Consider the following 26,049-nt stretch of genomic DNA (forward strand, 5'->3'; position numbering starts at 1 on the left):
GTTGTTTTTTTTTTTGTTGACACCCTGTGATTGGCTGTATCATTCCCCATTAATTAGACTGGGACAAAGAGTAGACAGCACGCACACGTACTGTATGCTCACACGTACTCACACACACACACACACACTGGTCATTAATGGTTACCTGTGGGCAACAATCATCAATGATGTGAGTGTGGACTTAGAAATCAAACACTGGACCCACAAACCTTAAAGTGTTAGACTCCTTCAAAATAAGAGCACAGGGGAAAGATGATGAACTACAGAATCTTGTTTTAAATGAAATCAATTGATTTTTTTTTTTTTTTGTCTATTTGTGACCCTCATACTGTGGAAACAAAAACCATTGTCAGTTTCCAGAAACTTCTGACCAACATCTTACTAAGCAACTTGACTTAACGAATGAAATTCAAGTGGTAGCCACAGTAAAGTGCTGGAGTACATTGAACAAAGGGTACAACGACCTTCATCTTTCCTCTGGGCTCTAGAAAAGGCTTCATCGTAGAAAACAAATAAAATACAAAGGGAGCAATTGAATCCATACAAATATAGGGCTGTGGTCAAATTGCTCTAGTCATGCAGATTGATAGTTCATTCCACAGATTTCTTGTGCAAGAAGTAGATCAGCATCTAACATTCACTCAGATTGAATGGCCCCCAGAGACGTAAACAGGCATAAGGCCCGGCATGCTTTTTAGTGAAAATAAATGAAAGGTACAAATCAAGACATCTCACAAACATTGCTGCCCAAATCTGAGATTTTACAGGTGAATCAATCCAACACATTGTCCTTCTGTCGCGCACAAACTGGTGAATAGAAGCTTAGGATGCATCAAAACCTCATATTGTGAGCAACAAGGCAAGCAATAAACACCTTTTGTGATAGTGTCATAGCATGCAGTTACCGAACAGCATGAAGAAGACAATAATCAAACAGAACAGCATAGCCACCGCAGTACAGGTATAGAGACAGGTACGTAGATGCAGACGGTTGCAGTAACTTCTGTGCAGTTGGATTGTTTCTCAAACACCAAACTGACAGGAAGTGACCTCACTTAAGAACATCTACTCGAAAGACACACAAGCATGACGTTACATGGTGGCTGAGACCCACAACAATTCACACGCTCAGTCACACGCAGCCGCTCCCTTTAGAGGTCATCACGCACACAGACATATGCACAGATGATATACATTTAGCAATGAGAATATGTTAGGGTGATGGAATGCAAAAGTGAAATGTGGGTCACTTGTGAACATTATAGCCTTTGGCAATTTTAGTTTGGATAAACTTAATACTATCCAAGATCAACAGATCCTTGTCCTAGTGTCCTAGTGTGTTAAATGATGATGATTGGTGAGGTGCTGCTATAGTAATAAAACCATGAGTGAATACATGCTATTTTATCAGCCACTGCCTTAAGCAATGGCAGATAAACCATCAAATTATTCCAAGATTAAAACAATAGTTTAGTAGTTCTTCTAAACACCACATCTGAAGTCTAAATGATGTGTTTACAAACTTCTCAGGGATTTTGAGTCAAAGAACCGTGAAAAACTGTTCTGGCAATGATTAAAATCACCATGAGTGGGATAACCAGCTTGGCAAAGCTCACAGACTGAAGGTAACAACTGAGCAACACTGAAAAAGAACTGAAAGTGAGAGAAATAAACTAAGCAAAGGACAAGTAAAGGACAAAACTGAAAAGTTAAAATTAGAGGTAGATATGGAGGGGTGAGCATTTGGCCTTGGTACACCGACAACAGCAAAGACAAAGAAACAGAACTTCTACAAACATGTCCAATTTATCTATCGTCTCTCTGCCTGCAAAGAAGTTAGTGCATTAAGCACAAGGGACACCATGAAAAGAGTTCGAAAAAGAGGCCTGCGAGATAGGCTCTGGAAAAATATCCATGGGTAAACTCCCAAAGTCAGAAGCTTTAAAAGCTGTGGAGATTTGGTGGGACTTTGGGAGTAAGATAAGGTAGAGGGCATACCGCTTTCGGCTTCTGCAAACAACAAGAAAAAAAACCTCCGATCAAACAGTCATCAGGAACACAAGGGAAGAGGAGAACGTTACGTATGTTCCAATGCATATCAAGAGGGTACGCCCACATAGCAACATGTGACACTTCTATATACAAACACACAATCAGTTCTATCATGCTTGTCCCATGGAGAGGTCCTGGCACCTAGAAAGAGTGTGTGTCACAAATACTACTGATCAGAACAGTTGTTATCTTTCAACAACGGGAAAACCAAATCAAATGGCACCATCCATTTTCACGTACCAGCTGTTGATAAGAGGAAAATGATTGGTTTATGTAAAATAATTACAGTCATTTTTTTGTAAGCAATAAAGTAGATGTATACACATTTCAAATAATTCTCCTAGCTTGAACTATTTAAGAGCTCAGACAAAACTGAACTCACTGCGGAACTCTTAAGTACAAGATGAGATATGTAAACAACCAGAGATGTTATAACGTTAGCATATTTAGACTTTGTAGGGTTTTTTTTCTCCTTTTGCTTTATGCCAAATAATTATAAATAGTTATGCAGCATCAGAATTAACCAACAACATTTGATTCAGTCAGATGAGGGTAAATCGGTGGGATTTGGTAATGGGGATTACACAAAAAAAGAGTCCTTCATGTTGTTAGGGGTTATAACACACTGATGTTAAGTTATTGGTTAAAACAACACGCATAAGAAAATGCAAATGTCTATCTCGTTGTGAAAGTATCGCAACATTGACAGCATGACATTTGTCTTGGCAGAGCCGTGTGATCTCTGATAGCAGTGTTCTGGTGTGTGCAGATTCTTAAATCACAGTGGGTTCACTTTTCTAGAAACTACCGTCCTCGCCATATAATTTGCAATAAAGGCATGCTATGGTTCGAATGTCATTCAACAACTTAATGTCCTCAAGTGGAACATCAATGTCGGACCTGATTGAGGTGGCAAAGAGATTAAACGGGGGAAATATAGAACAACGTATGCATGGGTCAGCTTGAAAAAGTCACACAGCAGTTCAACTTTTACAAAAGTTATTCTTGATTTCAGTGGAAGAAAAGATCTGATATACAAACCTGCTCTCTCTCTGCTCCGACTTGTATTCGATAGCAATAAGCAGCAGCTTCAGCTTCACGTAACACAGCCTGCAAAACATTCACACGCATAGGTGAAAATAAGTACATAAGCTTTTTTTCCCCCCCAAAACATCTTTGAGACACACATCCTTAAATTCCCCCTGAGTCTTTAAGTCTCTCATCAGTCTTGTTAGCTACCTACCAGTGAGTTTAAGCTTGCTGAGTGGGGAACGTGTGATACTTACTCACAGACAGTGGGGAAGGTGAGGCCCACAAAGGCACTGGACAAATACTCTGTGTACATCTCATTAGCCACTCCTTCTAGGTAATACTTCTGCCATGTGTCCTCCTCAATCTGACAAAACACAAGCACGGAAATGATACACGTGAGGAAAAGCAAAAGAAAAAAGACACACTTTCTTCCTTCCAAAAGTGGCTCAATGTGGCCTGCAGATGCTCAGCCAAACAACTTCAGTCTGGTCATTATAAGCTGATCCATCATCCTCATGACATGAGAACAGTTCTTTGATAGATGCAAGCACCTCTTCAATTCTGAGCCACAGAAACACAGAACAGATTCCATGTGAATGTCACATTAAAATATGACGTGCCAGGACAACTGAGCACACTCTGATGGAAGTCTTTCGCTAGACAAAGATGTCAAACTTTCCAGGGGAATGTACTTTGTAACATAGATTTACTCCATCTGTCAGAGGAGAACTTACAGTATCCACATGCGGCAACCTCATTTACAATTCATGAATCAATCATCTGATTTATTAAAAGTTCTATGTGAGGATTAATTCATCCTTATTATTACAGTGAACTTAAAATGTGACTTTAATCTTGCCCTCTATGTTACCTCAATGAAAGACCTCATGGAGAAGAGGTTGGCTAGCATGGTGGACAGGCCCTGGGCCAGACAGCTCTGGGCAATGAAGCCGGCTTTCAGCTCTGCCAGGCAGATAGCATCGTCACCCTCCCTCCAGTTCCAGCTTGGAATGTTCAGCAGATGGGCCTTCATCACATGAAAAGGCACAAAAAAGGTCACAAGACACAAAAAAACAAGCTAGTGTGTCCTATTTTTATGGCAAAACTTCAGCGTCTTTGTAAAATATGCATATTCCCTTTTAGAGAGAAAGTTAGCATAAGTTAGAGGACATTGCTAACAAGAATGGACAGTGTGTGTAGAGAGATATCGCCTGATCACAAACTTATATTAAAATGTGCACTGAAAGGAAGTTTAAATAACAAAAATAATATACACTATACAAACAATATTCAGTCCATTTTAAAGGCTTTTAGATGAAGAAAATTGTAAAAAAAAAAAAAAAAAAAAAAAATCTGTGGAATGTCCTACAGTGCAGTTTCAAGTCTACCTGGCGCTATTTTCAATACTTGTACACAACAGTAAAACATTTACTGTAAACTATAACCTGCACCAAATAGTTACTGCAGAAAGTCTGACGAGTAGAAGGGATGAGCAGTGCGTTACATTTCAGTAGTACATTACAATCAAAATAAGGAGCACCACCTTGTGGCGATATACGGTATTTCAGTAGTGCCTAATTTTCCCTCTGTTGCAAAATTACTTTACATGATATTAAGAGTCAGACAGTAACTTTTGTTTAGCCCAATGCAGTAGTGAATGCAATAAATTTTGATTTTCATTACATGAAATGTTTACAATACACACTAACACACTTCTGAAGTGACCCATCATTGCAAATGTATTAATTGCAAACTTGATTATTCATATATATGACACAAACAGCCTCTATGAGTTACTGTAACACAACAATCCATATTATAAGGAAACAAAACGTCTTACCTTGTTGTGATATTGTAGCATTTGTGTAATTATTCTGATCTTAGGACTGTAGTTCTTGATCGAAATAACCCTGATAAGACAAAAACAGGCAGAGATATAACTATGGAAGACGAAGACCTTCTTTTGTCAGTTTCCACTGAGGCCTCAGGATTCTATACCTCATGATGTTGGAGGCATCTTCAGCATCAGGATCTGCACAATATTTGTTGGCCAGGATTAAGCAGGCATCTGCTGACTCGATCTATGTGTGAAGCATCGGAAAACAGACGTGAAAACACAATAGTACATGACTGATTCTTTTCTTTTTTTTTTTTTTTTTTTAAATGTGCCACATGCTTCAGATAAATTGTGGCTCAGACATTTACATCAAACCTACACTTGTGTGCTAAACTGTGATCATAAATAATATCATACTGCTGATCAACATCAGGGTTTTGAAGTTTTTATTGTCTGTCACAATCCATGAAAAGTTCTTGTATTTCAAATGTGAAACGTGTATCCTGATACTGTTCTTTCTAAAAGTGTATCCCTTAAATGTGTTGGTTTACTGAAAGAACTTTTGAAACGTATTCATACATCTAATCCAAAGTGTAAGTTATGCATTCGCTCATTTCATCTCTCCAAGAGTCACTGACTGTACCTTCACTCGGGCTAGATCGTGAGGGTTGAGAACAGATCCCTGGTAGAATTCTACTTGGGTAAAGTGACGTTTGAACAAGGCTTCCAGCTCAAGATTAGGGGAAATACTATCACACACACAGAAAAGAGAAAAAAGGTAAGTGCATGTGTGTGCTGCATATTTAAGAAGTCCAACTTGCACTTTGTATTCTGCTAAACTACAAATGGCAAGGACGGAAAACAATGAACTTACTTATGGAGAAAAACAATTTCTACATTGACATCATCCCTGTCCTTGTGTAGGAAGTCTTTGAGGAAGTTGGAGACACTTTCGAGGGTAATATGACCACAGACCACAATATGCCTGGAAGGGGGGAAGAAATCATCTTGAGTGGGCGACATAAATCACTGCAGACACTGGCATGTCTCCTAAAGATAATCAGTCAAACCAAAGCACTCTAACATCTAACTCAAATATAGACTGAGAAGAATGTATACATGTCAAGAGATGTCTTTTCAAAGCAAACAAGTAACTGAATTAAATCTTTTTGCCATAAAAGTGAATATTTTCCCCAACATAATGAAAGTGGTTAAATTCTGCATGACAAGTGCAATCAAACACTCAACTTTGAACCACTTTAGAAAATCTGAGATATAATCACGCAGCCCACAGTGGTTGGATTGTCATCCGTTCTCAATATAAAAACCGTCCTTTCAGCCAAACCAACCCTCTGTGAGCTGAATGGATGCTGACAATGACATGTACATCAATATGCTGGTGCTTTTTATACAGAACATTACTGAAAACTTTCAAAGTGATTTGGAGGCCTGTGGTTGACACAAATTCTAAACAGGACCTCCGTATTTGACGAGTCCCCTGGCAAAACATTAGGCTGCATTTGAGCAGAGGGATCTGTCAGATGGTGCACGGGGCGGATTACAGCAGCAAGGACAGATGGATTGGAACAATTTGGTATTGGAGGTTATGTCCTTGTTTGTCCCGTAACTGCACTGGAGACAATAGGAATGAAGGGCAAAGGTCAACTTCCCAGGTTTGTTGATTGTGCAATGATAATAATTTGGGCTGTTTGGCTATTAACTGTACACGTCTCTTCTAATCTTGTTTTTTTTAACTGTTTCAGCAATAAAACTTGTGGTGCTTCTGTAAATGGTATTTATGTTGTAGTCCCAGAACACGTACCATTACATACATTTATCACTTTTAGCACTATTATCTGTCTGCAAATAAAGCATTGCTGCTGTTTTAACAATATTGTTACAATAGGCAATTCAATCACAAATTCTATCACTATTCTAGTGAATTTAAGACACTTTATATGCTTCATTTGCACTCGAGTAAGCTGAGCTACCCTTCCAGAGTTTAAGTTAAATGTCAAGAGTCATACTGCCAAAACCCTAAATGAGAAATCCAAATATGTTCAGTCGAATCCAGCTTTTATATTGACATGGATTAGTGTGGACACTCTGCAGACACACTAATGACCCTGTCAAGACCTGTAAGGCAATCTGGGTAATGACAATGGCCTTATCCTCTATTTAGCAGGATGTGCCAGGAGACAAAAGAACCACTTCAGTTTGGAGGGCCTGGGTCTTGGACAGCTTTGTATATAACATAATGAGTATAATGTTACTTTTTCCTAAAATAAAAGTAAACACTGTGGTCATATTTGTCCACTGTTCAACTTCTTGTCATCAAACTAGATTTGTTTCCTTCAGTCTGTTATAATGCTCTTACACAGGAGGAGGACACTCTGGCTGAAACATTGTCCAATAAAAAAGACTGAGATCTGACTCAGTTTGGCAGTTTTGAAAGAAACAGAGATATTTATTGATGTCAGACGAGGAACCATAGTTCAGATCGCTATCTTGCACCAGATGGGCCGGTTAGGGCTGAACTGAAGTGGACTTGGCAAAGTTCTATGACAGACATATTAAGAGAACGGCAGATTGTGGATGTTGCAGGACATAATGGTCTTCGCAGATGTCGCCTCTGTCCTTTAAGAGAATCTAACGAGCAGCCGTGATTGCATGGTTGGCCTGAATTGAGCAAAAAAAAAAAAAAAAAAAGGGGCCGTGTGGTCTTACAAGCTGATGAGCTGAGATGTCTGTGGGCAGCCAGCAGTATTTGGCACAAGAGGTCTCTCATTGAAAGAGACGAAAAACATCACTCATGTTTTCCTATTCCCAGTGTCCAGATGCCCTTTTCCAAGGGTAGAGGGAATATACAGATTTAAACGTTGTAATACTCATGTGGGTTCAACATTAGGTTATGAATCTCAGACACATACACTCACGTAAGTGCAAAGCTGAAGGGGTATAAGCATTGAAACAGAAAACACACACACACACTATCCCTCACAGAAGCGTACATAATGTGTTCTTTTTCACTTTCTAGCCAACTTTATTTCCTATATTTTCCACTTAATTTTTAGCTTGATAAAGATACTAATCCAAGTTTTTTTCTGTATTCAAGACGTTAATATTTTATTGTTAAAATCATTAAAGTTGACCGTCCTCTCAGTTTTTCTCCTTATGTGGGACAATAGTCACATCACACTAGAGACTGTGATCACTGTACAGTTCAAAAGGACATCATGGATTCTTTCACCGTTTAGAAAATCATCATGAACACAATATATGTTATTATTTGCTAACCTGATTGTTCAGTATAGCCTGAGATAAAGACAAAACTAAAACATGAAACAAAAAATTAAAATAAAACAAGAAAACCAGACACATCACCCGAGACACATTTTGGGACACAATCACATTAAATGCAAAAAGGTATAACAGAGCGTGCACACCAATCATGCAGTCCGGGAACATCCTGGGATTACAAAATGAACAAACAAGAGCTCAAACATCAGCAACACAGGTCACTCACTTTATACTGCTCTAATCCTTAGGTCAGTGATGAAACATGGTGCAAGAATCATCATCATCAAGTTTCACAATTTACTTCCCTTTTTATTTCCATTTGCGCAAACGGGATCCCCTGAAATCAATGTCAAGAATAGCAAAAGCAAGTGTGCATATAGATAAAGTGCACTCTGTATTTTCAGCCTCAACAGTCTGCATGTTTCTTTGAGGCTGGTTTTGTATTTGATTGTTATGTTCGTTTGGGCCTTTTAATGCCTGACATTGTAAGAGTCTCTGGGCCTCCACAGCTAACGTTGCTAGTTCCTACAGAGGGCTTTCAAAGGTGTATGTCAGAGTTCAGCCAGGGTGGAAGCCAGTGTCTATGCCAATTCCTCTGTTCAAGTTGGGGCTAATGGAAACCATGGAGCCATAATGGAAACCACAGATCCTCCGAGTGCAGTGGGCGCCAACAGAATGCAACACTTGTCATTATTATATCAGCGTGCACAGGCTGAGGGCTGTCACTGTGCTCACGGGTGTATGCTACACTGCACAGAGTACTATAAGCAACACTAGCATCAAACAGAAATGTAGTATGTGGCTCCCTCTCACTTCCAAGTAACCTTCAAGGGCTGTTTGAAATGACAGCGGCCGGGCAAGATCAAATAAGGGTTACATTTGAAAGGCTTCATACTGTGTCATGACCTCACTGTTTGGAAGCTCTGTAATCAGTCGATACTTGTAATCTCCTAATCTCATTTCCATGATAGACTTTTTTTTACATTGACAGCTGCTAAATGCATCAATCCTGATGTATACGCTAAACCCACATGACAAACCGGTTTTGTCTATGTGTCAGGTCTGATACTTGTAAACACCAAACGCATACACATCGAAATGATTATGCAAAGAGCCTGGTGCCTTTTGGATTGTGTGTGTGTGTGTGTGTGTGTGTGTGTGTGTGTGTGTGTGTGTGTGTTCAGTGGGCATCTTCTGATTGTTTCCACATGTTTTACTGTATGTCTAACCAGAGAGACATTGGAGGCGGTGGGGAAAGGAGAAAATAAAGTGTGTGGGAGAAACTATCCTCAGTTTTGACAGGGGCTTCTCTCAACACCCATCTGCGAGTCCAGGCTGAGGTCACTGGCAAAACATAACATTTCATCAATCTTATCTCAGTGACAGGCAAACATTATGGAACAAAGGCTTCTTTTTTTTCTCTTTACTAATGCTTCGCTCTTGTGCTGACTCTCTAGAATCCGCCCTACTGAATAGAGTGACTGAAGCTGATGGGATTCCGATTGAAAATGAGAAACCAAGCGAGAAAGAGAAGACAGCATAGTAGTAGATGATGAGTGTTACAGAGAAAAATGGGAAGAAAAGAGAAGAAGGGAAACAAAGAATATCTATCCTGCCTGTTCTGGACACACCACATTTGTGTTTCAATAAATCTGTGTGCTGAATATCAGTAAGGTTTGAGCTCCAGGGGAGGAGAACAGTACAGCAATGTGGTAATCTTGTACAAACAGAAAAAATGACCACAGTGTCACACATACTTCACAGTGCACTGGAACCTCTGCTGCGAGAGGCCAAAGCAGCACAAACATAAATAACGAGAGCATCTGGAGACACACTCCACCACCACACAAAAACCAAGCGAGAACCAAGCAGGCAAACAGCAAGCCAAAAGCAATTGAGAGCCTCCAATGGGAGCGAGGCATCCAGCATTCAGGGTGTGGGAGCTGACTGAAGATCAGGGCCAGAGTTATGTCAAGCATTGATGATGCGATGGGCTAGTGGTGACGGACAAAAGGAAGATGGGTTTTTTTCATGGAGTTTGCCATCAATGAAAAAAAGCCACGAGACTGCAGGTCATAGAGAACATGCCAGAAATTATGCAGAAAAAAAAAAATCATAAATCATGCAAAACAAACTCAAGCAAAATGAAACAAGAAAAGAAATCATATCCTGCAATGGTCATTGAGATTGATGATGCTTCAGAAAAAAAGACCACCAATAATAATGCACTTGCAGATGTTTAAATCTTTCTGTTTTCTTGTGGAAAAAAAATCCTTTAGAAGCGGACAGTAGGGGTTTCATGACTAGTTTTTGATTTGTACTAATTTATCCCTTAAGGCAAGGCTGCATTAAGCTGAGATTAAAACTGGATATTGTAGGAAAAGGGACAACACATGATGCACAGATATTCTGCACAGAAGCACCACAGGTTAGTAAACTCACTGTAAGTCGGAAGTGGAGTAGTCATGAAAGCTCTATTTTCCAAATTAAAGTAAAGCGCAACGCAGGAAGTGGACAAAGAAAGTAAATGAACAGCACACAAAATGAGTTCAGGAAAGCTCTGAGCAAAGGACAGAGAGAAGGAGACAAAGTCAGACAGAGACAGTAGAAGACAAGGACAGACTGTAGAGAGAAAGAAAAAGTAAAGAAAGAGTAAAGGGGCATGGACATGTGTGTCCTAATGGCCAAGGTCTCCAGTCACGCAGTGTGACTTGAGTTATGATATAACTTTACTCTTCTACAAAAAAAGTCAAGTTATCTAACCCCCAGTAACTCTAAACTTCAGGGGGAGCACCTGAGTCACACAACCACACCTTGTCTGGATTTCAACTTACTTTCTGCCTCGTGTCGAGTTATAACTCCCTCCGTATTTCTTCCGATTAAGGATGAGAGCAGCAATTTCTGGCACGTAGCGAGCAAACATGGCCTACATGCATGGAACAGAAAAAAGAAAAGGCATGCAGAGAGGGTTCTACCGCACACAGAAAAACAGCAGAACCATCTGGAATACTTACTTTCTCCCATTAACCGCACTATAGGAACCACCATATTTCTTGCGGTTTCCTATTAACTCTATGATTTCAGGGACGTAGCTGGCAAACATGGCCTAAGGAGAAGATAGAAGACAGAAAAAGAGACTAAAAAAGAGACTACTACGCTGCAGAGTGGGTGGTGGAGAAACTTGTGCCTGAGTCCAGATTTCTGAGGGGAGAGAATTGTGACTTTGAAATCAAATAAAAATCTCTCTCATTGATGATGGATATTGCTAAACGTCGTAGACATGAGAGATTTATTACACTGGAAAAAAAATAAATGTTTGTGCTGTTGAGAAAAAAAATGCCCCAGTTTTTTTTTTTTTTTTTTTTTTTTTGAGGATAAGGAAGATATTTGGTCAGTGGGCGAGAATTTCGTCACAGCTGATTCATACTCAGCCTGTGGTAGCACCCAAAACCTCTCTGGATAGCAGAATGTTAAATAGCTGAGGGAGAATTCAACCTATGTGCCATGTTTTGTCCAACAAACACAGATGATCGGGCAGGTTGATTTGAATAGGCCCACCTGATGGTCCGCAGCTGCAAAACACATTAAGACTCATTTGTTGGGCTGGGAAATGAGCTGGATGCATTTTGCAAAGTTTCACAGCCTGTTTTCCGAGCACTGGTTTGTGTTCGTCAACCAACAACAATGCGGGGTACTTTACATCTAGGCTCACAGGGTACAATTAGAAAAGGCCCTAGCTCTTGTAAAGCTACTTAAATCATGCTTGGAAAGTATACCTATACATTATAGAGAATAATGTGATATGATGTGAGTTTAATATGATCCCTGGCTTCAAAAATGTCTCCGGCCTGAAGTCATTATTTAGCCACTGCTGCTGAGAGGAAGCAGGCAGAGGTTCTGGCCTAAAGACTTCCAGGGCTGTCGGCACTGAGAAAAACAGACAGGCTATCACCATGGCCACAACACAGAACACATCCACACAGCTGCAGGACATTAGAGTGAAGTGATAGCTGTCCAAAGAAGGAGTACAGTAACTGCGATCTGGCTAGATCCTCCGATATTTTTTTTATAGAAAGACGGAGGTGGAAAGGCTTTCAGTATGTGTGTGCAAAGGTGTTTACAGATGTGTGCTAAAACTGTACTTGTGGAAGCCCAACAGGACACTAGCTCAGAGGAAGGTGAGAGGGAGAAAGGGGAGGAGGAGGAGGAGGCTGCTGTTGCTATGGTAACAGTCAGGCTGGCCTAAGCCTCATCTCCCTGCCCCTGTGTTTGTTGGAATTGTGGGAGGAGACACGAGAGGAGGGGTGTCCTGAAACCGCAACTGCTTTTAAGAGAATAGTAACAACATTATCAGACAGAAAGCTTAAACTCTAATCAAACAGAGGAGCGACACATAAGGGGAGGGGACAGGGGAGCACATAGTACCATAACTACGGTAGACAAGATACAATAGGCTAAACAAAAGGATACAACTACACTATGACAAAGAATTTATAGTTACTGCTGCAGGCATTATAGTTCTAGCATTTAATACGGCTATACATTTTCAACAACATAATAAAATAAACAATAATAATAAACATATTTAACTTCATTTTTCAATCATTGATTATTCCGTATAGCATTGTCTAACAGTGTTTTTACAGTCTATTGATGGGGACAGGCAGGATTTGGGAGATAATAAAGGAATCAAGGGTGAAAGAAAAATCTGATTTTACCAAACCACCAAGGATGAAGAAGACCATAAACAGACGTCCCAAGGTGGTTTTTGCATAGACATCCCCGTAGCCTACTGTGGACATAGTCACCATCAGCAGGTAGACACATTCCCAATAGGAAAGTGACTGGGAATTCTGGAAGTTTTCCCAGGGATCCCCTGAGTTTTCCACCTACAATGAGAGGGAGGGAACGACACGGCATGAATAAAGCACCATTTTTTAAACAGGGATTGCATGGAGTACCTATTTAGTCAATTCTGAGTTCAACCAGTTTAAGTAAAGATGCGTTTGATGCTGCCGAGTCAAGCTGCAGAGCCTTCATGTACCGAGCTTAGGCTACCACCTAGTGGTCAAACAGTTTGATGCTGTGTTGGGTTGTTGAACAAAGACACACATTTTCGACCACTACTATACAAAATATGATTGTTTTGATACATTTTTCAGTTTTCCTTTTTTAAGTTAGCTGTCTTTTGAGAAGAAGTGAATATGTGGATACAGGCTTGAAAACACACCTGCTTTAGAGGTAACAGGGGTAGATTACACTTTAAGCCTTTTAAAAGTTTGGTGATATTCTAAATTATGTGAGACTGCCACTCATGGAGCTTGTATGATGAGATTCAAGGGGATTGAGTAAGTTAATTCACAACTAAGGGGAGGTGACAGAGAAAGAAAGAAGAAACCAATACTGGATTCATTATACAGGCAGAGACTCCTAGGGGACAGGACAGTGGATAGTGTCTGGAATAGATCACTAACCACAAGGCTGCCAACAATATGGCTTACATCTGTACAGTATATCGCTCTGCTTTTTGAGGCACACCTGGCCTCTGTGCTTAAAAGCTCAGTGTTGGTTTCAAAAAAGATGCTTTTGGACTGACTGTGCTTCTCAGTCAGGGATTGGCTGTTGTTTCAAAGTTGGTCATTTAGTTTGTGTGATCATAATCAATCCCTTTGTTTGGACTTTGTTGAGGTGTTGTTGTGTGTTTTATTGCGTCAAATAGTTGTTTGTTGTCACCCTCATCGGACCGCCCTACGGTGGGACATAACAACCAACTATACTCAATAGTTTTAATGGTCTGAATTGAAACTTGCATCATTCGCTTTCATTGTGACTTGTGATTATACAGCCTAAAGGTTTTGTGAGGAAAAACATTTTTTGGAAGATAATTTTCTGGAAGATTTGGCTTTTCACATGTTGGAGTTGGAAAAGTGCATTCCTTTCAAACATTTGGAAAATGTTAATGAATATCATTCCACTGTATGTTCCTAAAATGTATTATGTTGTCAGTTAAGAGAAAAAGAAACGTAGAACTCGATTTTTAAAATTGCTGCATGTCACAGATAAATAGTTTCTGTCTGGCTCATAAATCACCAGACCCCACTGGACCCTCACAGCTATCCACTTACCAAGTGTATGAATCCAGCAGCTGTGAGCCATGTGCTTATGAAGATGGAACACAGGTTCACCAGCTTGATGGAATTGCTGTGTAGAAAAAGAAAGACACATAAACCTCTCAAAGACCTTGGACGACAAAGAGAGAAAAACTGAGATCCGGGAGCTGATGAAAGTAACATGAGGGCCTCGCCTGACGTGACCCGTCATCACAGTCAGGATAACAGACTTACTGTAAATAGATTGTTGTAATTACAGTTGACAAAAATGGAAAAAAGTAAGCAAAAATTCAAGTGACACAAACAGAGGGACTCATTGAAACCCATCTCACCATGAAATACATGATGACTTATTTAAACACACTATAACACACCATACACTGTAAGATGAAAGCAGTAAATGTGTTTTTCTTTTTGTGTATGAATATGTTGGTTTCAATATTACCTTGTTTTCAAGATATTCAAAAACTGTAAGATTTCAGAGAACTGTATCAATCTGAGCGCTCTCAGGAACCTTAAACCTGTGAGGAGAAAGAAGAAGAGACACAGAACGGGGGAGATTAGCATCATAGTGCGTATATGCAGACAGAGAATTAGCTTCATCTTCATATGCATTTATCTTTAGAGGAATTGTTTTCTGAGGTTTCTTTACAGAAGGAGACGAGAAATGCGAGAAAGACAGACAACTGAATGTAAACATCATGAATAAGTAAAGCCGTCAGACAGCCGGGTCTAAATAATTTTTGTGCAGCACTTAAACACTGCAGACAGCAGAGCACCCTATGATGCAAAATTTAGTCTGTGAGACACCACAGGATGATACAAAGCGCCAAAGCCATGATTTAAGATGATGTGCTGGAATTATTTATGCATCCAAACAAGTTAGGAGGAACGTCATGTGGCCTACTTCTTACGAGCCTCGTTCTGAATCCAAGAGCAGCTCGCTCAGGGATTAGAGAACAAAGAGACACCTGCCTCATTGTCCTTTTACATAACATGATTGATCCCCTGGACCATGTGTGAACACATGTCTGCCTACGTGCTTCTGTTGGTGTGACGGAAATTTCTACTTTGACCAAATCTACAACCAATTTTCCTTGTAAGATCAAGGGGGTGTTTTGTAGCCTAAAGAAACATGATTTAAGATCTGCTTTCATTGGATGGATGCTAATAATGTACAAATTCTGTGACTACTACTGATAATGCAGGCACAACTACCGCCCTTACCCCAATTGAAGAGGATGTGTAAACAGGACCACACTGAATGATACACTCCTGTTTGATTCTCTTTATCCTCCCGTCTATGATGTCCCTGTCTCACCCTGTACCCATTCTGAAAAAGATCGCTACAGGACTTCTTTCGCCTCCTCGTCTCTGGAGGGGGATCCAAATTAGCATCGGCATGTGTCCGCCTGTACACAAGCAGCTTAGTAGAAATCATTGTTTTGAACTAAATCCTGTCCAAGGAAATCCTTTTTCCTTCCTCTTTCCAAAATGAGAATTAAAAATCCTGGAGCCAAAAAAAATATTTACGGCCTTGTATTTCAAAAAGCTCCTCAGGGGAAATGATGAGTCCCAGTGGAAGCAGAAAAAGAGCAAAAGACTCTGAAAAAAACTCCCTCATTACAGCACCAGCGGCATTCAATGATCATTTTGAATGAAAGAAATTCCCAAGTATTGTTAAGAGGAACGTTAATGTGGCAGAGAAAATAGACAGAACTGTATTATCCTGCCAGTCTTGCCAGGGACTGTGTGGCTGTGAGAAAAAAACGTCAGCTCTAATACAGCCAGGTTTATTTTTTCCAATTTTCTAACGGTGACTTTAATCCTCAAAAATCCAAACAGGTTTACCTTTCTCATTTACTGTACCTTTGAGGGCTTACCTCTGAACTCTTGTGTAACATTAACGAACAGATGTTTAAAAATAATTTCTAAAAATCATATGAACAGTATCAAGCTTGATGGATATGGCACCTTCCATACGAATTAAACAATTCAAAATGCTTTACAGAAAAGCATTGGAAAAAAAACAAGAAAGAAAAGGCATAAAATAGTGACACAAAAAGGAACAATCAAAAATAGATTTAAAAAGCAAAAAACAATATATGGAAAATTAAAGGTGTAGACTCAGAAATAAAACAAAAAACATAAAGGAGGAAAAATAAAACAACCTAAACAGTAATCAGACTCTCTAACTTGTGTGCGGTATCCAAATGCAAGTTTCACTCATCTTTATGACACTGAGCTGCAGACAACAGCTGCGCTTCCTTCATCCACTTAAAAATGAAATGCTATGGGACATTGAAAACCCCCAGATTAGGGATCAAATAGATTCAATAGAAGTCAGAGGATTGAAAGGTCATTGTAATATGACCCTCACATATCGTTGGTGAGGTAAATTAAACTTTGTAGTTGCTGTTTATCATATTTGTATTTCCCTCTTTGGCTTGTAAAAGTTTATATTGTCGCAAACCCTGACGTATAAATTTGTCACAAAAGACTTCTTCTTGTGTTGTCAGTATCATCTGAACCCCCTCCCTGAGCCTTTTCTGTATGTTGTTGGAGGACACTGTAGAGATTGTTTTCATACTGGCACTGATCACGTACTGGCAAAGATGTGCAAAAATGAGAAAGAAGGCAAGGTTTTCAATGTCACTCCTGAGCTCCCTTTGTTTATTCTTCAAACAATGACTTCTATTACTTTCTATACATGTAAAAAAAAGCAAGGCCATGGAAGCCTTTAAGCTGAGACACTATTCATGTTCACACACACACACACACACACACACACAGACACACACACACTGGTATACCTGCTCTGTCCTTGAAGTGTATGTTGTTGGTCTGCACAGTCAGTATGATGATTGAAATAATGCATGCGGCCATATTCTTCTAAGTTTCACATTTTAGACAATATACACAAACTCAGTTTACTCCAGTGCAGTCCTTCAATGTCACTTTAATGGACTCATAACAATGCATTTATTTTAATATGGGTACCTTTACTTAAGCAAAGATGTCAGTACTTCTTCACCATGACAACAGAGTATAATCACTTGATTGATGTATTCAACTAAGGGCTGAAAATGACTATTTTAGAAGGATAGATGTACTGACATATTTTTTTTTAAAGGGAGGCAGGATTAAACCAGTCGAAAAGGCTCACACTGACACACACACACACACACACACACACACACACACACACACACACACACACACACACACACACACACACACACACACACACACACACACACACACACACACACACACACACACACACACACACACACACACACACACACACACACACACACACACACACACACACACTTTTTTTTGTTGGACTGCTTAGGACACATGGACATATACAAAGAATAGAAAGACAACTTGGATTTTTTAGAATAAATTTGTGACATTTGAAACAGCACATTTTGTATTCATGGGTCAAATATCAGGCAGTAAACACTTCTAAAACACACTGGCCCTGCAATGGACGCTGTTTAAGAGATCCTTTTTTCCAACAAATCTGAAACACCCATGTTTTAGCGTCACTGTGCTTCTCTATATGCACGTGTGTGTGCGCGCCATTAATTCAACAACAAAGGCGAAATAAACATGTTTACATCATCACTTCTCAGGACACAGCTCCCACATGATCAGCAGAATCTGGTCCACCAAAACTAACTACACATGAATTTCCCCACAGGATATCCAACTGTCCTCACTAGTATAGTATCTCAAGTGTGCCTGTGTGTGTTTGTGCGTGCATGTGCTGAAAATCTCTCAATGAAATTCCGCTCCCTTGGACACGTGTCCACGTAGGAGAAAATCTCTTTCCCACACATGCCAAAGCCTCTTGCATACATACACACACACACACACACACACACACACACACACACACACACACACACACACACACACACACACACACACACACACACACACACACACACACACACACACACACACACACACACACACACACACACACACACACACACACACACACACACACACACACACACACACACACACACACACACAGTAAGTGTCAGCTGGCCAGATGCTCATTCAGAAAGGTTTTCTACTCTGTGCCCACTCTTACTTCATTGAGGATTTGTGAGCCAGGGCACGGCCTCTGTGTCACGTGTTCTGGCAGAGAAGCCTGGTGGGACCTTTTATCAATCAGCACTCCGGGACGTTTCATGTGGGATAATACTGACAGTCAACCCCACCAGGATTAGATTAGAGGATGCTACGCAGCACTCAATATACACACACATGCATGTATGCTGCTTGTGTAAGGAGTTACTGTACAAAATGTACCACACATTTAGCTATTTAAAGCCCCTCTGTGCAATAAAGCAAACAACAATACAACCACATGGACCAGCAGCCAGTGACAGCAAAGAGGCTTAAACGTGCAAAAAAAATGTGTTTCCCATTGTCTGAATGTTCTTTAGGGCTTCTTTTCTATGACTGACTGGCCATTTAAGGAAGATGCTCTCATACCCATGTCATGTACTGTAAGCCTCTCAACCGGAGAAAACTCAAGGGATCAAGAAATAATACATAATTACACCACTAGGAGGCAGTAGCAGGTAAGAATCAAATCCATCCCAAGAGGCTTCAACAGTACTATACAACCTCAAAGCCAGTGCAGCTTTACATCAACATTTAAGAGGCTACAATAAATTAAGAAAGTAAAATAGAATCTATGAAGTCAGCACTTAAGGTAGTGAAATCATTTTTGAATTAATCGATTGTGGCTTTTAATGCTGACAGAGAATTTGTGGTATAAGAGTTGGGTCACTTGTAGCCACAAGAGCATCATCTAAGCAGCCATATTCTAATCCTACACTGTGCTATGACTCTCCTGGGAGCAATGCTCAGCTCAAGTAGTTAAACGAGATTAATTCCTTTTTCCGGGGAGGAACTCCATGTGCCCTCTTACATTAGCCGCACACCGCTCTCCTCCTCTTAATCAATGTCCAATTTGCAGAGGCAGGGAGAAAGAGCATAAGTTGAAATGCATACAGCATATACTTCCTCAGGTGCTGCAGTGTGGGCGACCACAGCACCACACAGCGCAGGGCAGAACCCCTATTAGTGGTTCTTTTTATAATGCCGAGTACACCTCCACCGGATTTCCAACAGTCTTCTCATGCAGGACCTGAGCTGAAAGAGTGAAATGAGAGGTACTGTAATTATGATGTATTACACAGACTGTGAAGTGTATTCCCCTTCAGTAAAAGCAATGAATAGATGAATGAATCCGCTGGGAAGGAGGAGCACAATACACTCACTTAACAACACAGCCGGGCTTCCTCTAACAAAGCTTGTTAAGGTGCTGCGTACACCCAACTAAATGAGAGAAGCACCAATTATGGATTAGCCTGTTGATTATTAGGGAAGCCGTTACGGCTCTGTCAAGCTGCGAACGGAAATTCCATGAAGTCTGACATAGGGGCAAAAATCCCGAGGGAAACAAGACTGCAATTTAAATATCAGTGAATGTTAAATGCTACCATCTGAACGTAGAGATATTTTTGCCATTTCTACATCGACTACTTTGTCCAATTGTTCACATTGTCACAACACTGAGCTGCTGTGTAAGTTAAAATCACACACAGCTAATTATGATTCATGTCCTAATTCCTGAGAGCCTAAAAATTAACAGAAACGTTTGGTGTCCCAATTTGTATTCTGGAAGCTCTCACCACTCTGTAAGGGTACACCATGTCCTACTGGAGATCTACACACTGTTAATTTTATAACGGAGGCTTTGCAACATGGACTTGAGTCATGCCAGTGGGTGTTCTTTTTTTACGATAACACCCTGTGGTTATGCACTGTATGTATGTGCAATGCTGTAAAAATGTACATGCTCCAGCGTTTATAAGGAGATTCTTCCAGATGAATCATCACGATGAGAGGGTCATGAGAATTCTTCTCTGCATAAAATACATTTAGAAAAAAATCCTGGCATTTTATTGGCTCTGGAAAAAATAATTCACACTCCTGGTTGGTTAAAACACAAATAGCTGCTGTAATGTATATAAAACGGCTTTCCTTTCTCTCCAGTTGCAATATATAAAATGGTCGCAGGTGATTATCCTCTGCAGAATGTGAGGCAGCAGCCAGACCATCGTTTCACATGCTTTCATCATCCTCATCAAGGCCCCGAACACCAACAGGTTTCTGGGGATGAGATGAGGACGCCTTACATCATGAAACCAGATTACTCGACTCGGCCATAACTAATTCATTACAGAGCTTAAGAAAACTTTGTCACCTCAAGGCTCAGACTTTGACAGATTATTTTACTTCACCGATTTGGTGACTCCACAGATCATGTGAAAAAAACAAGAACCCGACACTTCTGGAAAGAAGGCAGACAGTTCCTAATCCCTGAATACAGATGACCTCACAGACTTATAAAAGTAGTTTAAATTACCGGTAATAAAAAAAATACATCAAATTTTTTTGTGTGTTTTGTATATTTGAACCTGAGATCTTGGCAAGTCTTTATTTATTTATGTATTTATTACAAGTCTGATGATATGAAATCATTATATGATTATATTCCTTCAATGTATTATACTTTAATGTTGTGTCAAAACATTTTTTAGAAAAAACTTTGTCATAGTTTCCCAGAGCACAGAGCGAACCAAATCAATGATGGACTAAGCTTTAAGCTGACTCTCTGAAATAAAGTGCCGTACGACAAGGTTATATTTTATTACTTTTCAGATTTTTTATGTGTGTAACGCTGCAACCTACAAAATATTCAGCTACACAGAGACTCTCTTTACTGCGGTATAATTTTGGCAACAATACTCTGAGAAATCTAGGTCGTTGCATAATGAAGGTTAGGGTGTTTTCCATGCAAGAGTGTGTGTGTGTGTGTGTGTGTGTGTGTGTGTGTGTGTGTGTGTGTGTGTGTAGGTGCACATGCGCATGTGTGCGTTGTCATGTGTGTGTCCATGGGGGTAACACATGCTTGTGCATGTGCAATTTTGGGGGGTGATAGTGAGTGAACCCATTAAATGATAGTTACAGACCAATGTGAGGATTTTCCAGGTCCACGGCTGTTACCATTGAGTCTCATACACACACACACACACGCACGCGCACACACACACACACACACACACACACACACACACACACACACACACACACACACACACACACACACACACACACACACACACACACACACACACACACACACACACACACACACACACACACACACACACACACACACACACACACACACACACACACACACACACACACACACACACACACAACAACAGCCTAATTCTGAGCCACTCTCACTCCTATTAGCTGATCCACTCTGCTGCGTCTGTGTTCCCTGGAACATCAGAGGAACCCAGTCCTGTCACTTTCAATGATGAGGGAAAGTTGACAGCAGCTCAGAGCAAGAGGGCCTCGCAGACACACTCCGAGTCATGGAAAGACAAAAAGGGTGCCTCTTAAGAAGGGGGAGAGATGGGTATTGATAAAAGTCGGGGTGACATGTTAAGATAGAGGGCAAACTAAATAATGGAAAAATTGAAGTGGTGGGATAGAGGAGCTGAGAAAAAAGGCTCTAGAGTGAGAATGAAAGATCAGATCAGGAAACAGGGTGCTAAATCAAGACAGTAAAAACCAGAAAGACATGTGCAGACTTACCAAGCCAGCTTCTGTTTAAGTAGACAGACACAAACACAGGAGGGACTGTGAAGAAGTCGACCACTGAGTTGACCTCCAGCCAGAACCACAGCTTGTCATTGGCTGCTATAAACTGTCACAAATAAAGAAAAGAGGTATAACACAGTACAAAAATGACAATTTATTTTATTCAAAACAACAACACTGCACCACAGCGCACCACTCAAACAGAATGCAACCCCCCCCCCCCCTTTTTTTTTTTTGCATGGTAGACATCCTGTATAGAATGACAAAAAGCTTCACCCCACGTGCTGAGTCATCCGAGTGGTTGGTGTGGTAAGCAGCTTATGAGTTTATTTATTCATTCATTCAGGATGTCGGGCTTGAGTTTGCACTGCTGGAATGCTGCTCTGGCACGACAGTCATATTAGCAACATTATTACAGTGTTAGTAACATCTCAAGGCATGCTGTGTGAAGAGTATGTCCGTGTAAAAAAGTGTCTTATACATGTGATAACAAATGTCTTAATTAAAAGACATTTAGACTTGAACATAAAGGGATTGGATGTATAAATTAGGTCACAGTAAGCAGGATGACAGAACATTCTGTACGTTAAACATTTTACCCATGTGGCAGTGTGTAATATTGTTTGTGCCAGTTTGCATAACAGCCTGTCTGTGAATCTATGTCAGTTAATGTATGTATGACTGAATGCATGCATGTCTGCATGTGTTTGTGTGAGTGTGTGTAGTACTATAATGTGTGTGTGCGTAAGGCTGCATGCACATGTGCCAACTTACCCGCAGGCCAAAGTACAGAAGGAAGAAGACATTGAAGGCCATATCGATCTGTAACGTGAAATCTTTGTAGAAGTTCTGGCAGGATTCTATAGGACTAGAGAGAGAGAGAGAGAGAGAGAGAGAGAGAGAGAGAGAGAGAGAGAGAGAGAAAGTATTACAAGGTTAAACACTCATGAGCAAATATAGTGTGTAAAGGGAGGGTCTCTGTCTTTCCTATCAAAATAAACATAGTTTGAAGCTCCCATGGTCAAATGATACTGAATCAACCAGTCCCATCCAATACATTTTCAGTAAATTGGAAAATCCCTGTCTGTGAATGAAAATCCATTTGATCATCATCCTGGATTGAAATCCCACTCACCACACTGAATTCAAAACACCATTTTGATTCAAGTTTAATGATTTGCCTTTGAAATTCTCTGACATCCTTCAATTCCTCCACTGAGCCCTAGAGGGGCCCATACCGAGATAAAAGACGTTGCTTTAGATGGAACAGCTGAAAATAAAGTGAAATTGGTATTTCAGAGCCGTTGCTTTGAAGTGACAGTGCATTCAGCATGCATAAATTATTAAGAGTCTGTCAAACAAATATTCCAACAGATCTTCCTTCATATGACAGAAACTCCGGAGAGAAAAGAGACTCTCCTTATAACTGAGTGCAGTCCCTAACGGGGTGTTCAACAGAAAAATAGCAGATGATGACAAATGAGTCGTCATTCGTCTGGGCCATCCTGTAATCCATCTTCGTGTTTACCTTGTGATGATTAATCATTATCTAGTGGGTGCTCCCAACAAATGCAATGATAGACAGTGTGCACATCCCATTCTTCACTCAGTCATGGATCTATTTATAGCATTTTGCTCCAGAGTGATGAGGAATCCCACTGTGGGAAAATCATGAATACGCGCACAGTTTGACAGCCTATAGGCGACCTTTGGGAATGTATAGACTGGCAAGGGAACACACAGCAAGCCATTAAAAGAGTACACAGTTAAGTCCCATATGTTCCAATTAAGATGGTTAGGTAGACATTTGTATGCCTGGAGCTCATGAGCAGCAGTGTGAGACAGAATATATAGATTGCTGCATAATGAAGACCTCCAGTGAGGTTTAACCACCCTCCAGTAAGCATCAAACGTTTCCTCACATGACGGTCCGGTAGAATGGATGAGTGGGTTCAGACATGCAACAGAGACATATCGCTTCCAGAAGATGATCCAACTCCTAATTCATGAGTGGTCTGTCTCGAGCACGTCCTGAGGACTGTTGTGATCTTTAAGAAAATGTAATGTCTTGGCTCTTGTCCAAGAAGATTAGAATGAGTCTGGCTTATGCAGCAATTGTTGAAGAAAATGGGGACTTTTTTGGTTAAAAGGCATTTTCACATACAGTGCCATCAAATATCAGACAAAAGGTTAATTCGCGTTACGGCCCTTTGAATGTGTTAACATTGATTTGCCCCAAACATTGAATTATTTACTCTCCACCGATGTCTACATTCTTCAGGCAAGGAACTAAACATGGGTGTTAAAAGAAATCTGTCTTGAATATCATAAACAGCCTAGGAATTGTCTTTGTCTCTTTGTGAATAAATCTAATTTCATCTTTTTTTTTTTTTTTATCAATTTGGCCTGCAGGCTTAAAACAGACCTCACAAGAGCTGTACAAGACTCCAAACTTGGGTTGTCAGGATTCCTGATTTTGAAACAAGGATATGTTTCTTAAAACATTTAACAATAGCGATACCTTAACGATACCATGGCAACAAAAATACAAACCTACGCTCCCAATATTGAGGAATCTCTAGTTTGATTTAATTATGATAAGAAATTGAGGAAAACCCTGTACACCATCTAAATTGTACAAATTCCTTATGTATTTGTCTCTCTACTTCAATTGTGGCAGCTTTTGGTTTGAAATATTGCAGAAGTGTTGGTACGTTTCCCATACTCCCAGAAAGTTAAATTACAGAGCAATACCACTTAAAAAATACGTATTGTAAAATATCCAAAAGTTTTTTAAAGTAGAGCAATGGATAGCCTAGCAGTTATGTCATGTGCCCCATGTACAGAGGCTATAGTCCTTGTGGCGGTAGCTCTGCCCTTTGCTGCATGTCACCCCCCACTCTGGCAATACTTCCTGTGTGTCTCTTTAGCTGTCCTATCTAATAAAGTCAAAAAGGCCCCAAAATAGCTTTAAAAAAGGATCAAAGTTGCCAATAGAAATCTTACTTAAAATTTACAAGTCAGATATTTTTATCAGTCACGTCATATTAGGCAGTTTAAATTGAAGCTAATCATCCATTCCTCAACAGGCCTACATGCAAGTCTCATGTTTACCTGTAAGACCCTCATTTATGAGAGTTTGATATGCACTGGCTGTTAACAAGACATTAAAAACATTTCTGTGGATTTCTAAGATGACTATCAAGACCCACACCTGTCAATTCAACCAGATAAAAGATTTGAATCAGCACAGGAGATCAAATTAGCGCCATCTTGGCTTTCAGCAGCCAGGTGCTGAAACTCTGCCAGAGAGCAAAAACGATGGGTTTTTTCATCTTGAAACAACTTTATTTATTGTTTTTTGCGGGTTTAATGATCTCGTCCTCTTATTTTAAAGAGGACGAGACATGTTAGTACAATTCTTTCTCTGTCAAAAGGATGAACGTCGAAGGAATCCGAACCCCCCAAAAACTGCTGAGCACTTTAAAACACCCCAGCCTGACATCCAGCATAAGATGCAGATGTTCACAATGATAAACATGTATTCAGGGTTTTTCCCTGTTTTATTGTTGGGTTGAACCTAGTTTTGAAGAGGAAGAGACCTCTGTGTTTGCTCTGTGTACAATTACGCAACAAAAAAGTGCATAGCCTTCTCTGACAAAATGCGTGCCGACTTGGGATCTTCTTGAATAGGAAAAGGAATCCTTGACTCTTCGGGGGCAGCCCTGTGCCTCTCGTGCATCAACACACTGAATCTAACGTGACCTCCCTACAAAAAAAAAAAAAAAAAACCTGTTACGAAACCACAACCTTAGCCAACCTTTACAGACCGCTGTGCAGGACAATGCACGCACATTCAAGCAAATATAAAAATATACTTGTGAGCAGCACATATGAGCACAAACACACACAGATGGTGCACACTGAAGAAGACACCATTAGGAGTGGTCACTGTGGAACTTCCCCTAAGGCTCAGCTCTGGCCTAATTTTGAATATCC

General features: G+C 40.2%; 1 protein-coding gene across 16 annotated transcripts in view; it reads right to left on the minus strand.

The window, feature by feature from the left end:
• kcnma1a (potassium large conductance calcium-activated channel, subfamily M, alpha member 1a) overlaps nucleotides 1-26,049 on the minus strand; it is a 141,129-nt gene that overhangs the window by 40,961 nt on the left and 74,119 nt on the right. For 10 of the 16 annotated variants that reach the window (XM_079362895.1, XM_079362899.1, XM_079362904.1 and 7 more), the window contains exons 4-17: nucleotides 22,825-22,918; nucleotides 22,045-22,156; nucleotides 14,777-14,852; nucleotides 14,347-14,422; nucleotides 12,940-13,110; nucleotides 11,236-11,327; nucleotides 5,796-5,906; nucleotides 5,565-5,670; nucleotides 5,083-5,165; nucleotides 4,925-4,994; nucleotides 3,956-4,111; nucleotides 3,339-3,448; nucleotides 3,094-3,162; nucleotides 1,999-2,010 (exon numbers count right to left, since the gene is read on the minus strand). In XM_079362895.1, coding sequence (XP_079219021.1) covers nucleotides 1,999-2,010; nucleotides 3,094-3,162; nucleotides 3,339-3,448; nucleotides 3,956-4,111; nucleotides 4,925-4,994; nucleotides 5,083-5,165; nucleotides 5,565-5,670; nucleotides 5,796-5,906; nucleotides 11,236-11,327; nucleotides 12,940-13,110; nucleotides 14,347-14,422; nucleotides 14,777-14,852; nucleotides 22,045-22,156; nucleotides 22,825-22,918 — 1,338 coding nt within the window. The remainder of the gene's footprint in view (nucleotides 1-1,998; nucleotides 2,011-3,093; nucleotides 3,163-3,338; nucleotides 3,449-3,955; nucleotides 4,112-4,924; nucleotides 4,995-5,082; nucleotides 5,166-5,564; nucleotides 5,671-5,795; nucleotides 5,907-11,235; nucleotides 11,328-12,939; nucleotides 13,111-14,346; nucleotides 14,423-14,776; nucleotides 14,853-22,044; nucleotides 22,157-22,824; nucleotides 22,919-26,049) is intronic. The other 6 variants (XM_079362903.1, XM_079362905.1, XM_079362909.1 and 3 more) reach the window with 1 other exon arrangement.

The sequence above is a fragment of the Symphodus melops genome (assembly GCF_947650265.1).
Source record: "Symphodus melops genome assembly, chromosome: 15".
NCBI classification, from domain to species: domain Eukaryota; kingdom Metazoa; phylum Chordata; class Actinopteri; order Labriformes; family Labridae; genus Symphodus; species Symphodus melops.